Source organism: Petaurus breviceps, unplaced genomic scaffold, assembly GCF_028583685.1.
Source record: "Petaurus breviceps papuanus isolate PSGF00001 unplaced genomic scaffold, PetGlider_PUasm1.0 79, whole genome shotgun sequence".
NCBI lineage: Eukaryota > Metazoa > Chordata > Mammalia > Diprotodontia > Petauridae > Petaurus > Petaurus breviceps.
The window spans coordinates 32,808,819-32,823,002 of record NW_027186523.1 but is presented as its reverse complement, the minus strand read 5'-3'; the positions used below and the strand labels follow the sequence as shown (position 1 = coordinate 32,823,002).

The 14,184-nt window shown below is 36.8% G+C and overlaps 1 protein-coding gene across 2 annotated transcripts in view; it reads left to right on the top strand.

Annotated features, from left to right (window-relative positions):
* The window catches only part of LOC138175901 (reelin-like), a 566,655-nt gene that overhangs the window by 204,119 nt on the left and 348,352 nt on the right, over window positions 1-14,184 (top strand). For both annotated transcript variants that reach the window (XM_069106558.1, XM_069106557.1), the window contains exon 4: window positions 14,003-14,073. In XM_069106558.1, the coding sequence (XP_068962659.1) occupies window positions 14,003-14,073 (71 nt within the window). The remainder of the gene's footprint in view (window positions 1-14,002; window positions 14,074-14,184) is intronic.

Below are 14,184 nucleotides of genomic sequence, written 5' to 3'. Positions count from 1 at the left end.
TTAGCTGTTTCTTTTTGTATGCCTTGCATGTACTAAGCCTTAATGTTTCTCGAATTGACATGCAATCCAATATAGGATATACATGTACAAACATAATTAACACATTTCCATATTAGTCATGTTGTGGAAGAGGAATCAGAACAAAAGGGAAAAAACATGGGGGAAAAGAAGAGAAAACGGTGTGACTCAATCTGCATTCAAAGTCCATAGTTTTTCTCTGGATGTGGATAGCACGTTCCATCTTGAGTCTTTTGAAGTTGTGTAAGATCATTGTATTGCTGAGAAGAGCTAAGGTTTATCAGAGTTGGTCATCACACAGTATTGCTGTTACTGTACACAATGTTCTCCTGGTTCTAAATCTTTCCAGGTTTTTCTGAAATATGCCTGTTCATCATTTCTTATAGCACAACAGTATTCCATTACATTCACATGCCACAACTTGTTTAGCCATTCCCCAACTAATGGGCATCCCCTCAATTTCCAATTCTTGGCCACCACAAAAGAGCTACCATATTTTTGTACATGTGCATCCTTTTGATTAGCTGAAATATTCCCAAATTAAATACTGAGGCCATACCTCTGATGCAAAGAGAAAGATAACAGAGGTAATAAGATTTTTGGTTTTTGCCTGTCTGTTTTTAATTAACTAATTGTCAGCTATCTAAGAGGGACCTAGATTCTGTGTTGTAATTTTCTTGACTTTGAATATTAGTATTTATAACAGTTCTCTTTCAACTTCCAAGAGTTTTCGGTAAGAGTCTTGTCTTTAACTCTAGGAAAAACCTTTTTTTAACAGAAACAAAAACAAGGAAACTTCATTATCTTCTATATTCCATGGAATATCTGGCATTTTCTCTGACTGACCCCTGTGCCTGGGATGGTCTCCTTCCTCAACTCTGCCTGCTGACCTCCCTGGATTAATTTAAGTCCTAACCAAAACCGTCTCTTTCATTAGAAGTCTTCCCTAACTCCTCTCAATTCTACTGCTGTTAATTATTTGTTATTTACTGTTAATTACTTCTCTGTTACTTCCTAGTTACCCTACATATAACTTGTTTTACATATATTTGTTTACATGTTGTCTCCCTCTCTCTTTGAGGCCAGAGACTATCTTTTACCTCTTTTGTATCCTTAGATTCTTAGCATAGTGCTCAGCACACAGTAGGCACTTAATAAATATTGATTGATTGAAAGTAATGTAACTTTTGCAGAATCACACAGTTAGCAATTGTCTGGTGAGTGATTTGAACTCAGAGTTCTTGATGCCAGTTCCAATGGTCTGTCCTCTACTGCTACCAATTATCTTTCATAGAAATCTCATAAAAGGTTGTGGTGTGAGGAATGGATTTAGTCAGAGCAATTACCTCTGCCATTTACTATGGGTATGACTATAGTTACTTGATCACTTTAGGTTCCAAATTCTTAATTTGTAAGTTAGGTGGCTATATTATGTTGACCTTCTAAAAGTTTGGTTAAAGGAAACAAACAAATAGTAATATACAATTACAACATTTATTTTTTATTCCCTTAAGGCTAGCGGACTTGTACAAGGAGTTAGGAGAGCTACATCCTAACTGATGAACAAAAAAGATGAGAGAGCTTAAGTACATTTTAGGACCATCCAAATTCATGGTGGTTGTGTCACACAAATTTATGATCCCCATAAATGTTTAATCATTGCATGAGAAAGGAATTTTCTTAATTGAATACAAGGTAAATACAATAAAACAAGAGAGCTGACAAAGTGTCAATTGAAATTATGATCCAGGTTATCTGTGTTTTCTTTACCATTAACATTCATAACATGGTATATGTCCAGAAAATATTAAGTTAAGAAAAAGTCCCATTACTCAAGTTAATACCTAAACTTAAGGGTCTCCTCCTTAAGGGCCATAAAGTAAGCCTCATCTGGCTTGTTGATATAAGGAGAGGTATTCTCCAAGCTCACTCAGAGAGCAAAGACAAAGCAGGGTCCATTTGGAATTTATGATCTCAGGATGCTCTGGAGTAGCTGACAAAGGAAAAGGCCTTTTTAAGGAGAGGCAAAGCAGTCTGTTTAATTCAGACTTTGGCCAAAATATGATAATTAATGATTATCGATTATATGAACTTTAAAGTTGTGTCCATCTACAAATCTCTAGGGTAGGTGCTATTATGATCCAATTTTATAGATGAGAAAAGTGAAATTAAGAAATGTTCTATGACTTAGTGATTTAAGAATCACAATGTTAGATAAGGGCTTTAAGTTGGATTATAACCCAGGTTTTCCTCAGTCCAAGTCCACTATTCTATTCAATACCATTTTCCCCCAAAAGCCACTGGACCAGAAGATGGCTCAGCCTTTTATTTTAAACTGGCAATGTTTCTCCTACCTTTTCCTGTACATTAAAACACTAGCTCTTGATTGCAGTAACTACACTGAATTCCCTCATGAATCACAGATTCAGAAGCAAAGATGAAGACAAGGGATATTGCATTTCGAATTAGAATAATTTCCCTTTATTAAGTCTGACAACTGATTTTTATTAGACCTGTATTGAAACACCCGTACTCCAGACTCTCACATTGCTAGTCCATTGGTGACTCTTCTAAAAGTCTCAGTCTCAAGAATGGCACCCTCATTCTTTAATTGTTGAATTTTGTCTGCACTGCTTAAAGGAAGTAATCCAGCCCATTGTCTATTTTGCTCATGGGGAACTGCACCCTTAGTTGCATATGAGGGAAGGCTAGAGAAGGATGGAAACCAGACTCCAAACAATATTCTATGCATTCATCACTGTTCATTTAATCAGAATAACCCCAAACCTGTTATTTTATGGTTCAAAAGAGCCCAAGTTTAATTACCCCGAGGCTTCCTTATGATGGCCCTTTATTCTTTCACAAAGAGAAATTTAAAGGGTTTTTCAATTGATCCTAGATCAATCATTTCATGTTTTTTTTTTTCAGGTCTATATGTCTAGAGGTAGTTTTGCAAAAAGAACTCCCTGTAAATTGAAAACAACTCTTTATCTTAGGGTGCTAAGATAAATATTTTATTGATATTAATTAATTAATAATTATTATTATTAGTAATTAATTAATTAAGCCTTGAATTTTATTATAGGTTGAAAATCTTGAGGTTTTGGCCTTTGTCTTTGGCTATCTTTCCTCTGTTAATTCTGAACAACAGCATAAGAAATATTGGATCAGGTCAGGTACATGACACCTCTAATTCAGGACTGACAGGCGTGAAGGGGAGCCTTGTGACAGGGCATTACTGCTGGTTTTGATGTCAACCCCAAAAGATATAAGTGGTGCCTTCTAGTTATTTAGATTATTTGAGGAAAGGGACAATTTTTTTTTCTTTCTTTGTAGCCCCAGCATGTAGCACAGTGCTCACACATAATAAGCCCTTAATAAATACTTGTTCAATAATTGATTGATTGAGATCTGATTAAACAAGGCTAACTTAATTAAGCCTAGTTTGAATTATTTTCCCCTGAATATACCATTCAGTACTTGCCCACATCAATGCTAGTCTCATGATACTGTCTTGGGAGATCTTGTAATCTATCAGAATTGGCTTTAATTTAACTACTCAAAAGAATTTGAGAGCATCTGAAAATGTGAAATCAGGTGATTATTCAATGAACATTTATTAAGGCCTATTATGTGCCAGTCACTTTGAAGATTTCTAGATCATTTCAAAGAATAGAACAGAAGAGCTGATCAATGAGAGACTCCACTTCTCCAGTAAGGAAAATGTCCATCAATCAGTACTTTTTATTACCTTTTCCTCAGTCTTCCTACATGTAGAGAGCTATCACTCCAGATCCCAGGGTTACTATGCTTCCAGTTCCATCAGCCCTTGAACAGAAATCCCCTCTATGTTGTCTCTGACCAGTGATGATCCAGCCTCTTCTTGAAGACCTCCAGAAATGAGATCTTTGGGGTCAAAATTTGTCAGTGATTTATCCAAAGTCAAGATGAATTGAAGCCACCAGTTTCTTTTGCCCATATATTTGTTTACTCCTACAGGTATAAGCCCAGAAACCTTTCTCCCAGTAGATCATATTCACTTAATTAGTAATCCTGAACCTTCCTGCTTAGCTTTTCCACCAGCAGCCACATCATGTTGCTAATTCAAAAGAGAATGTTAGGGAGAGTCATGTGGGCTCTTTCATAATTATAATAATAGCTGATATTTTATATAGTATGTTAATCTTTTGCAAATTCCTTCACATATTTTGTTGAATATCACAGCCACCTTGTGAGGTAGGTTCTATTATTATCCCTACTTTACAGATGGCAAAACTAAAATTGAGAGATTAACTGATTTGGATTCAAACTCCAATCTTCCTTGGTTCAATGCTCTGAGATTTTTTTTTTCAATTCAGTAAACATTCATTGCCTATCATGTGCCAGGCACTGTGCTAAGTGCTGGGTCCTTGTTATCCCCTGAACCTAACAAGATAGAATGCAAAATGTTCACATCAATGGTTTTTGATTTAATTATAAGACCAATCTGAGATCATAGAATGTTAAAGCTAGAATAGACTTTAGCATCCATCAACTCTTTTACAGCCCTGTCATTTCACAGATGAGGAAAGAGAAGCCAAAGAAGTAAAACTGCTTTGTAAGCATATCTACGTGGATGGCCATGAGTCAGTCTTCCTTTGAGGCATGTTTAGTCACTTGGCCAATTCCACAGTAGGCATTTGCTCAGAAAGAAACACTTGTGAGTGCTAATTATCTTAGTTACATTTGTTATTCAGCACAGCAAATAGGAACAATACCTACCTACCAATGGAACCAAGGTAATATGAAAATCACTAAAGTGGAGTTAAGCCTCACTGGTTATCCTGCAGGATTTTTCCAGTTTAGGAGCCCAGAGTCTAAATTACCTTATCAATCTTACTTTGTGTTCATACTGTTTTATCAGCCTGACCCATTTTTGGCAGCCCTTAGCAATCTTCCCTTTTTCCTTCCCTTGTATAAAATGTATGTTCTTTGCCCAGAGTCTGGGACTTTGGTCACTTGCCCAGGAACTGGGTGGTCTTGTCAGTAGCCCCAGAATGATGGTGTTTAATTGTGGAATCTTATATGTCTGTATGTTCTGTCAAGGGCGTGAGGTCAATTGGCAACACTTTTTTTTACATAGTGGGAATACCTAACACAGATTGGCTGTCTGAGATAGGACTTGGCTCCAAGATCACTGTGTTGGAATTTAAACTGAAATCATATATTTGACATGGACATGGGGAGAAAAGCAGAGACAGCTAATAACAGCTTTTGACTGGGTTAAATTTTAATTTAATGACACATTTTGTTTAATGACAAACTTTAATGACACATTTGACTGGGGTCAACAAATACTTGGCATCACCAGCCTTGGAACCCAAGTCTTCTGATTCCAAGTCCATTGTTGTTTTTTCTTTTACATTCTGCCATATTGTTTTAGACCATATTGGACTCAGAGTGAAGCTATGTACATGAAAAAAAAACATGTTTAAAAATATGTTTACACTCACACATACACAAATCTTCATTAATTCACCAGCCAGCCAATAAGATCATTTTCACTTTACATCTCTCTAAGGTCACCTTTGGAATTAGTGTGCTATTTTAGCTGTACTGTTTTTGTCTTGCCTAAGGATACCTCTGAGGCAGCCTTACACATGCTTACCACTTAATAGAAAGGTATTTAAAAGAGCAAAACCATTCAAGAGGTTTTCCTGGAGGAATTCCAGTGTTCTAAAAAGTTACTTCTGAAGAGTACATTTTATTTTGCTTGGTTTTGGGTAAGGCATATCTAGACTACTAATTTACTTAAGAATAACCTGGCTTCTGGATGATAAATATCTTTAGTAATAACCAGCAACTATAAAGAATCATAAATTCAAGGTTGAAAAAGACATTCAGAAATCATCCAGTCCAACATCTTCATTTTACAGAGAAGGGAACTGAGATCTAAAGAAGCTAAGGAATTGACCCCAGGTCACCTAGATAAGAAATAACAGAGCAGAGTTTTTAACCTAGGTCTTTGGCTCCAAATTAGTGCTTTACCCAGTATAGAGGCAGATACCTACCAGGATACAGTGCTTTGGGCTTGGAGTCAGGAAGACATGAGTTCAAATCCAATCTCAGACACCTACTAGCTATATGATATCTGGGCAATTAACCTCTTTGCCTCAGTTTCCTCAACTATAAAGTGGGGATAATAGCAGTATTTACCTGGCAGGGTTGTTTTGAATATCAAATGAGATAATACTGTAAAAGAGTATAGTGCCTGGCACATAGTTCAGATGTGGGCAGCTAGGTGGTCCAGTGGATAGAATGCCTGGAGTCAAAAAGACTCCTCTTCCAGAGTTCAATTCTGGCCTCATACACTAGCTGTGTTACTGGGCAAATAACTTAATCCTTTTTGCCTTGGTTTCCTCATTTGTAAAATGAATTAGAGAAGGAAATAGCAAATCACTCCAATATCTTTGCCAAGAAGACTCCAAATGGGAATCACAAAGTGTCAGACATTACTGAAAAACAACATAGTGCATACAATAGGTACTATATAAATGCTTGTTCCTTTCCATATACCAAACAGATAGCTTGATTATTTTTATTACTTTTTCATGTTTTGTGTCATTGTTTAATGTTAAGGTAAAAGACATAAAGGTATACATTACAAGATACTATAGTTCCTGAAATGTGTATAAGATGTCCCGCCTTGGATTTAAGAAGTCTTCAAGTCTTGCCTCTGACATGTGTCCACTGGCAAGTTACTCTGTCACTAATTCGGGCAACTAAATCTAAAAGTTACAGTTAGGTTTCCAAACTGTATCCATGGAGAGTGTTTCCATCGCAGGAGTCCCCCACATAGATAAAATCATAAGTTTGGACCAAAAATCATACATAATTCTACTTATTTGTATGTGTGAATGTATGTATATATCAATCAATAGGCATTTACTAAATGCTTACTCTATGCTAGAATGAGGTTACAAAGAAAGGCAAAAACAAAGAGTCCCTTTTCTCAAAGAACTTGTGTTCTAATGGGGGAGGGGTCAGAAGGGGAAAGGAAGGGCACAATAATTTATTAAGCTCCTACTATGTGTCAGGCACTGCACTTTATAGATATTATCCCATATTACCATGGGAGAGACAACATATAAATAAATAAGAGATATACAAGGTAGGTCCAAAGTAATCTTTAGAGGATATGTCTCTAGCAGCTGGTAGGACTAGAAAAGACATCCTTACAAGAATGTAGCATTTTGAAAAAAATATATTTATGTATGCTTACACATATACATACACTCATATAAATATTCATGTGTAGATGTATGCCTTCACTCTACTTACTTTTTCTGTGAAAAGAGCTTCTAAGTGACTTCTGAAGGTCATTTGATCTGCCAAGGATGCAAAAGCAGAAAGCTGGGGTGGGGGGGAGAAGGATTAAAACACCAATATTCGGGGGAAACAGAGACATTTTAAAAGTAGGAAGTAGTAAGAGATAAATAATAAAAATAAGAATAGGAAAATGCAGTAATCTGATCTTATAGTTCTGATATTATAGGGACAAGGACCATGCCTGGGTCATAGCTCTCTGTTTAGAAATACTTCTTGAAGAACATAGTTTGGCCTAAAGTTTAAATGAATGAACTTGTAGAATAACAAAATGCACCATATGAGAATTTTAATATACATCTAATCAATAAGCAACTTTAATAAAAGAAAAATTGTTTACATGGTGCACAATTTAAGATGTTCTGGATCATGTTTGTTTTTTTTAAAGCTTTTCAAAGCAATCAGTCATATTCAGTAAATGAACATTTATTAAGCACCTACTTTGTGCCAGGCATTCTGAATACAAAGAAAGGTAAAAGAAAGTCCCTGTTCTCAAAGAGTTGGAGGAGACAACATGCAAGCAATGATAAATCAAAAAAGACAGAGACAAGCTAAATTAGAACTAATCAGCTGCAATCACACCTTTGCAATTCCATGAAAATGACTACTTAATGTATATGTGATTTCAGATTTTTTAAACAAACTTGTGAGGTCCTAGAAATCCTGGGGTTGGTTTGGGACCATAAAACAAATTATGCACAAGTATATATTTTGTCAGAATTGGTTTACTTTGAGACATAATAATAAGAGCTATATTTATACAATGCTTTAAAATTTACAAAATACCTTATATATGCTATTTCATTTAATCTTCAAAACCACTATGGGAGGTAGATATTGTTATTATTCTCATCTTATAGATAAAGAAACTGAGGGAAGGGGGAGGGAAAGAGGGGGAGAAAATTTAGAACTTAAAATCTTATGGAAGTGAATGTTGAAAACTAAAAATAAATAATTTTTTTAAATGAAGAAATAAACTGGAATAATAAAAAAGAGAGAGAAGAAACCCAGGCTATATATAGTTATATTAAAAATGTTCCAAATCATTACTAATTAAAGAAATGCAAATTAAAGCAATTCTGAGATTCTACCTCAAGCCCATCAGATTGGAAAAGATGATATAAAAAGAAAATTATGAATATCAGAGGGACTGTGAGAACACAGGAGCGTTGATGAACTGTTGGCGGACCTGTGGATGGGTACTACCAATTTGGAAAGTAATTCGAAATTCTACATAAAACATTACTAGGCCCACACCTAAAATATATTAAAGAAATGGGAAAATGTCCTCTGTGTACAATATATACATACATATATGTGTGTATATGTATATACACATGTATATATACACACACATGACTGAATAAATTGTAATATATGAATGTGAAAAAAAAAACTGAGGGAGATAGAGGTTACGTGACTTACCCAGAGTCCCATAGCTAGTTAGTGTCCACAGCCAAATTTGAACTAATTGAATTTCAACTTATTCTAGGTCCAGAATTCTATACACTTTGCCCCCAAGCTGCCTTGCATAATAATCCACCCATGCCTTCTTGAGTATGACCCTAGATATTCATAACCTATTGGCTAACCCTCTGTGAATAAGACTTTTCACACTTAGAAAATATTTGGACAGCAAAACCTTTAAAAACAGGACAAATATTTTATCTCTAATTTCAATATGATTACTCAAGCAATTAGCAAGTATTTATTAAATATCTACCAAATGATATGCAAGAATCATTTCTTGCTCTTCTTGTAGGCTACTTCCATAAGGCCCACCTTTTCAAGTGTAGTTGTTTAATCAATTTATTTACTCTTACAAATCCTTACTTATCTTTACTTACTTTACAAATCCTTACTTATCTTTACTTACTTTACAAATCTTACAAATATTACTTACAAATCCTACTCTTAAATTAATTCCTTTGGGCTAAGGCACTGTGTCATCTGGAGACTCTTGTTAAAATGTATTTCTTAGGAGAAAGAACATCCATTAACACTTCAGCATGTGGTCTTGCTCACACCTGAGTCATAGAATGATGACTACCTTTTCCAGAGGGAGAAGTGGCATTGTGTAGTAGATAGGCCTTCAGTTAGGACCACATGGGTTCATCCTGCCATTGTTATCATGACCTTGGGCAAACAACTTCACCTCTGTGTGCCTTAGCAGCTCACTGTGACTCATTTATTGTGTTTAGACCACTTGCAGACTCTCTCAGTGCAGGAAATTCCTCACTCTGAAGAAATCATAGATCCTGCCTTGTGCAGTAGGTTTTCTAAAGTCAAATTATTTTATTTAATGGCTGATATTTCATTGCCAGCTCTTGTAATTTCTTTCACTATAGCATCTTTCATAGACTTATCTCCACTCATACAGCCATCATCCATACTTGTAGTCTCAAAACCTATTTTCTGGACCATTGCAGTAACCTCTTAATTGGTCCTATGTCAAGTCTTTCTCTACTTCAACCACCCACAAAGCAGCTAAAATACTTTTTCCTAAAGAATAGGTCTCTGTCACACCCTGCCCCATTCAATAAATGCCAGTGATCCCCTCTTATTTATAGAATCAAATATAAAGGGACAGCTAGGTGGCACGGTGATTAGAGCGATGACCCTGGAATCAGGAGGATCAGAGGAAAAATCCAGCCTTGGATACTTAATACTTATTGACTAACCGTGTGACCTCAAGCAAGTCACTTAACCCCAGTTGCCTTTCCTTCCTCCCTCGAAAAAAAATCAAATATAAAATATTTTGTTTGGGATTTAATTTTTGTTCCATCATTTTGTTTGTGTCTGACTCGTTGTGACCCCATTTGGGGTTTTCTTGGTAAAGATACTGGAGTGGTTTGCCATTTCCTTCTCCAGCTCATTTTACAGGTGAGGAAACTGAGGCAAACAGTTAAGTGACTTGCCCAAGGTCTGAGGCTGGATTTGAACTCAAAAAGACACGTTTTTCTGATTCTAGGTCTAGGACTCTCTCCACTGTGCTACATAGCTGCCCCTGAGATTTAAAGATATTCACATTTAGTCCGTTCTTACATTTCTAAATCATACTCCCTTCTGCACATGCTACAATCCAGCATTGTTATCTTAGTCACTTTTCCTCATATATAATATTCCTTCTCCCTTTTTGATTCCTTTGTACTGGATATTTCCAAAGCCTGTAACAGTGATGTTAAATTCAGATAGAAACAGGGACCGCTAAACTGTACATAAGGATCCTTGCAGGTCACTTATTTGACTTAGAAAACCACATGTTGACATTATCTCTGTTTTGTTGTATTTTATTTTTTTTAATGTTTCACAATTACATTTGGCTCTGGTACAGTGCCCTGGGTCTGGTGTCAGGAAGACCTTAGTTCAAATCTAGCCTCAGATACTTACTTGCTGTGTGACCCTAGGCAAGTTCTGTAACCTCTTTTTGTCTCAGTTTCCTTATCTATTAAGTGAGAATGATAAGAGCACCTTGCTACTAGGGTTTTTGGGAGAATAAAGTGAGATGTTTGTAAAGTGCTTTGTATATCTTAAAGTGCTATGTAAATGCTACCTGTTATTGTTGTTGGTGTTGTTATTCCCTCAGGTAGGGATACTGTTTTTCTCTTGTCTTTTTAAAGAATTGTTGAATACTAAATATGGAAGAAGCAGTTTTCCTGCAAGTGATGATGACATAGGTGACTATGTTTGACTGGTAGTGATTTTGATAATATGAAAGCCCCAGATAGATTCTGCATTTGAAAATATTTATCAAAATCGAATTTTATGTGGACTTTGCAATTGATATTGTGATGCTTTGCTATTGATTTCTGAGTCAAAATACCTTAAATGCATCTTTGCTCAGTACTAATGTCCCTGCTGTTCTGTCAAGCATTTTTTTTAAATCAAGGTGCTCTTTACAAGGGGTTTTAAGAAGAATCTTTTCCTTAATTCTCCTCCTTCTCCAAATTCAGAGGTATACTAATAAATGTTTAACAACCAGCTCTGGGGAGGAGAGGGAAGATATGTACAACACACTTTTAAGTTTAATCAGCATTCTTAACCTTTCACCATCACTTTCTCAAGCCTAGAAAAACTACAAAACAATAAGTTAAACCTTGATTTGTAGAATTTGCTGATTTCCAAGGTACAAATGCTTACACTAATAATTTAACAGTCAGGTCTAAAAGGCTAGCTAGTATATTCCTGCCCTAGCTCCACTCAAATCCAATCACTTCAGGCTAAACATATGAATATCTTAGAATCATAAAACTTAACAAGGAAATCCTCCTAAATATAGAATTTTATCCTAGCCCTTCACTCGTGTTTTCATTTTTACTTGTTTGGGTGCATTTCATTTAAAAACACATTTACATAATTACATAAGCAAAAAGTACTTATTTTAATATACCTAAGTTTTTCACTGAGAAGCAACATGGAGTAATGGACAGAAATATGACATCAGAAACTTTAACATCTGCTAAGCCGTGTCTGACATGGTGTATCAGCGATGCCATATTCATAATGCCTATAGAGATTACAGATATGCTGATATAATTATCCATCACAAAATACGTCATGCTTGCCATATGGGGGAATAAACTAGAAAACTTATTAAGATACCAAAAGACTGAGTCCCAAAACCAGAAAGTGAAAGCCATCAGAGTAGTTATGACATTGGCACAGGTAGATAAAGTAGAAAGCACCCACATTTTCAAGCCTTTAAAACAGAACAGGCTACCTCAGGCAAAGGTCCTCCTCTCCCCACTCACAGCAACCACCCAGCGTCCAGGAAGCGTGCTCCCAGCAGCTCCAGCCCCTGGCAGTCCTCAGCAGGAGTCCTTAGCAGAAATTCTGGCTAACTGAAAAAGGGCTTTGCGCTGCCGCTGCCTCTGCTGCTGCTGCCGCCATCGCCACCACCGCCAGCCACCGCAGGAACTCCAGTTTGGCTTCCGCTTCCTCTTGCTCCACCCCTTCCTGCTACGTCAGCAAGTCCAACAGGGCATGGAAGATCTTTAAATCCCATAACCCTTACACATGGACAAATAAACTCTCATTTCTCTGAACCACTCTTTCAGTTGCAGAGAAGGTGTCAAACTGAATGGGTAGAAGGAATGAATTTCTGATTAGTTTATGGTATTATTAAATGGGAACAGGCACACCTGGTTCTCTGAGTACTCACCAGGAAAAGTCATGATGGTAACAAAGAATAATGCTTCAATCAAATTTTGATAAAGTACAAGACTATGGGGACAAATGCCACAGAAAGTCTTGAGACAAATAGTACAGGGCTACAGAGGCAGATGGTTTGGAGATGGGAATGGGGTGGTAACGGAAAGCAGGCAGTGTGAGGAAGAGAATGGGAGGCCCAGAGGCACTGAGAGTTACTTATGTAATGATGGATTAGAGTTAGGAACCCTGGACAGCATGAAATGGAAGTGCACTGGGGGTGGGGAGTAGGAAGACAGGAGTTCAGGGTCTCATTTTTATAGGGTTTAGGTGAGGGACAGATTAACTCTCATCCATGCCTCCTTGGGATTAGCCCTGTAATATATCCACATGATCCTGAAAGTTATCAACAATACTTCAGGATTAGCTCATTAACACAGCCATATCTTCTCTGAAGTTTATCAACATTTGGTGGTGTGCTGATCTAACTGAGGATGTCTGGAGCTTATGTGAAGCTTGCAAAGCATGGCAATTAGCAGGACCAAAAGTTCCTTGTAACAAGGTCTAGCAGATTTCCCCTGAATTAGTACATAATCACAGAATGTGATTTTTAGTAATATATGAAACAGTCTGGCAAGTAACTATTATGCTCCTTTGATCTATGATCTATGGGACAGTCTGTAAGTGACTTCCTGATAACACTCTTCAGTCTTACTTCCTGATGGTGTTACTTTGACAGGCAACTAGATGGCACAGTGGATAGAGTGCTGGACCTGGAGTCAGGAGACCCTGAGTTCAAATGCAGCCTCAAACACTTACTAGCTATGTGACCCTGAGCAAGTCACTTAACCTCTGTTTGCCTTGTTTTTCCCAACTGTAAAATGAAGCCCCTTGAGAAGGAAATTGCGGACTACTCCAGCAGAAAACATCCCTGGGGTCACAAAGAATCATATGTGACTAAAATGACTTAAAAGCAAATTGTTATTTTATACTGGCTACTTATGAACTTACTATGCCAACTGGAAAGGGAGGAGTTAGTCAGTTGAACCAGGAAAAGATACAATTTTAACACAGGGAGTTTCCTCATCCGACTCTCTCTATACCCATGTTATCTCACTTCCAGTTGCCAACATTAACTCAATTTAACCTCCATTAACATCCTGCTTCAAAATTTCTTAATGGTTTAGAGTGAATCTTGGATCCTCCAAGGCTGCTTCAGGACCCTGCAAACTCTGGTAGTTCTCATTCCATGGAAAACTCCTCAAACCTTTTTAAGTACAGAGAGCTCTTCATCAAAAGATTTACTATCACTCTTCTTCATCATGTAGGTGCTATTCTCAGTCATGGAAAAAAAACCATATCAGTGAAATCACAGAAATTTTAGAGTAATAAAGCATTTTAATCTAAAATTTAATTTGAAACTGAAACTCTTTGCAAACTTTAGTTTAAACCCTTTCTTCTTTGTCTCCAGGGCTACGGCTACTCACAGAGGCCAAGTTATATTCAAGGATGCCTTAGCCCAGCAGTTGTGTGAACAAGGAGGTAAGAGTTATTGCATTTTAATGTATCTCATCTATTTCACCTGTATCCATATTATGCATGGGAGAAGCTACAATATGTGCACAGAGGGAACATGTCATTAATATTGCTTGA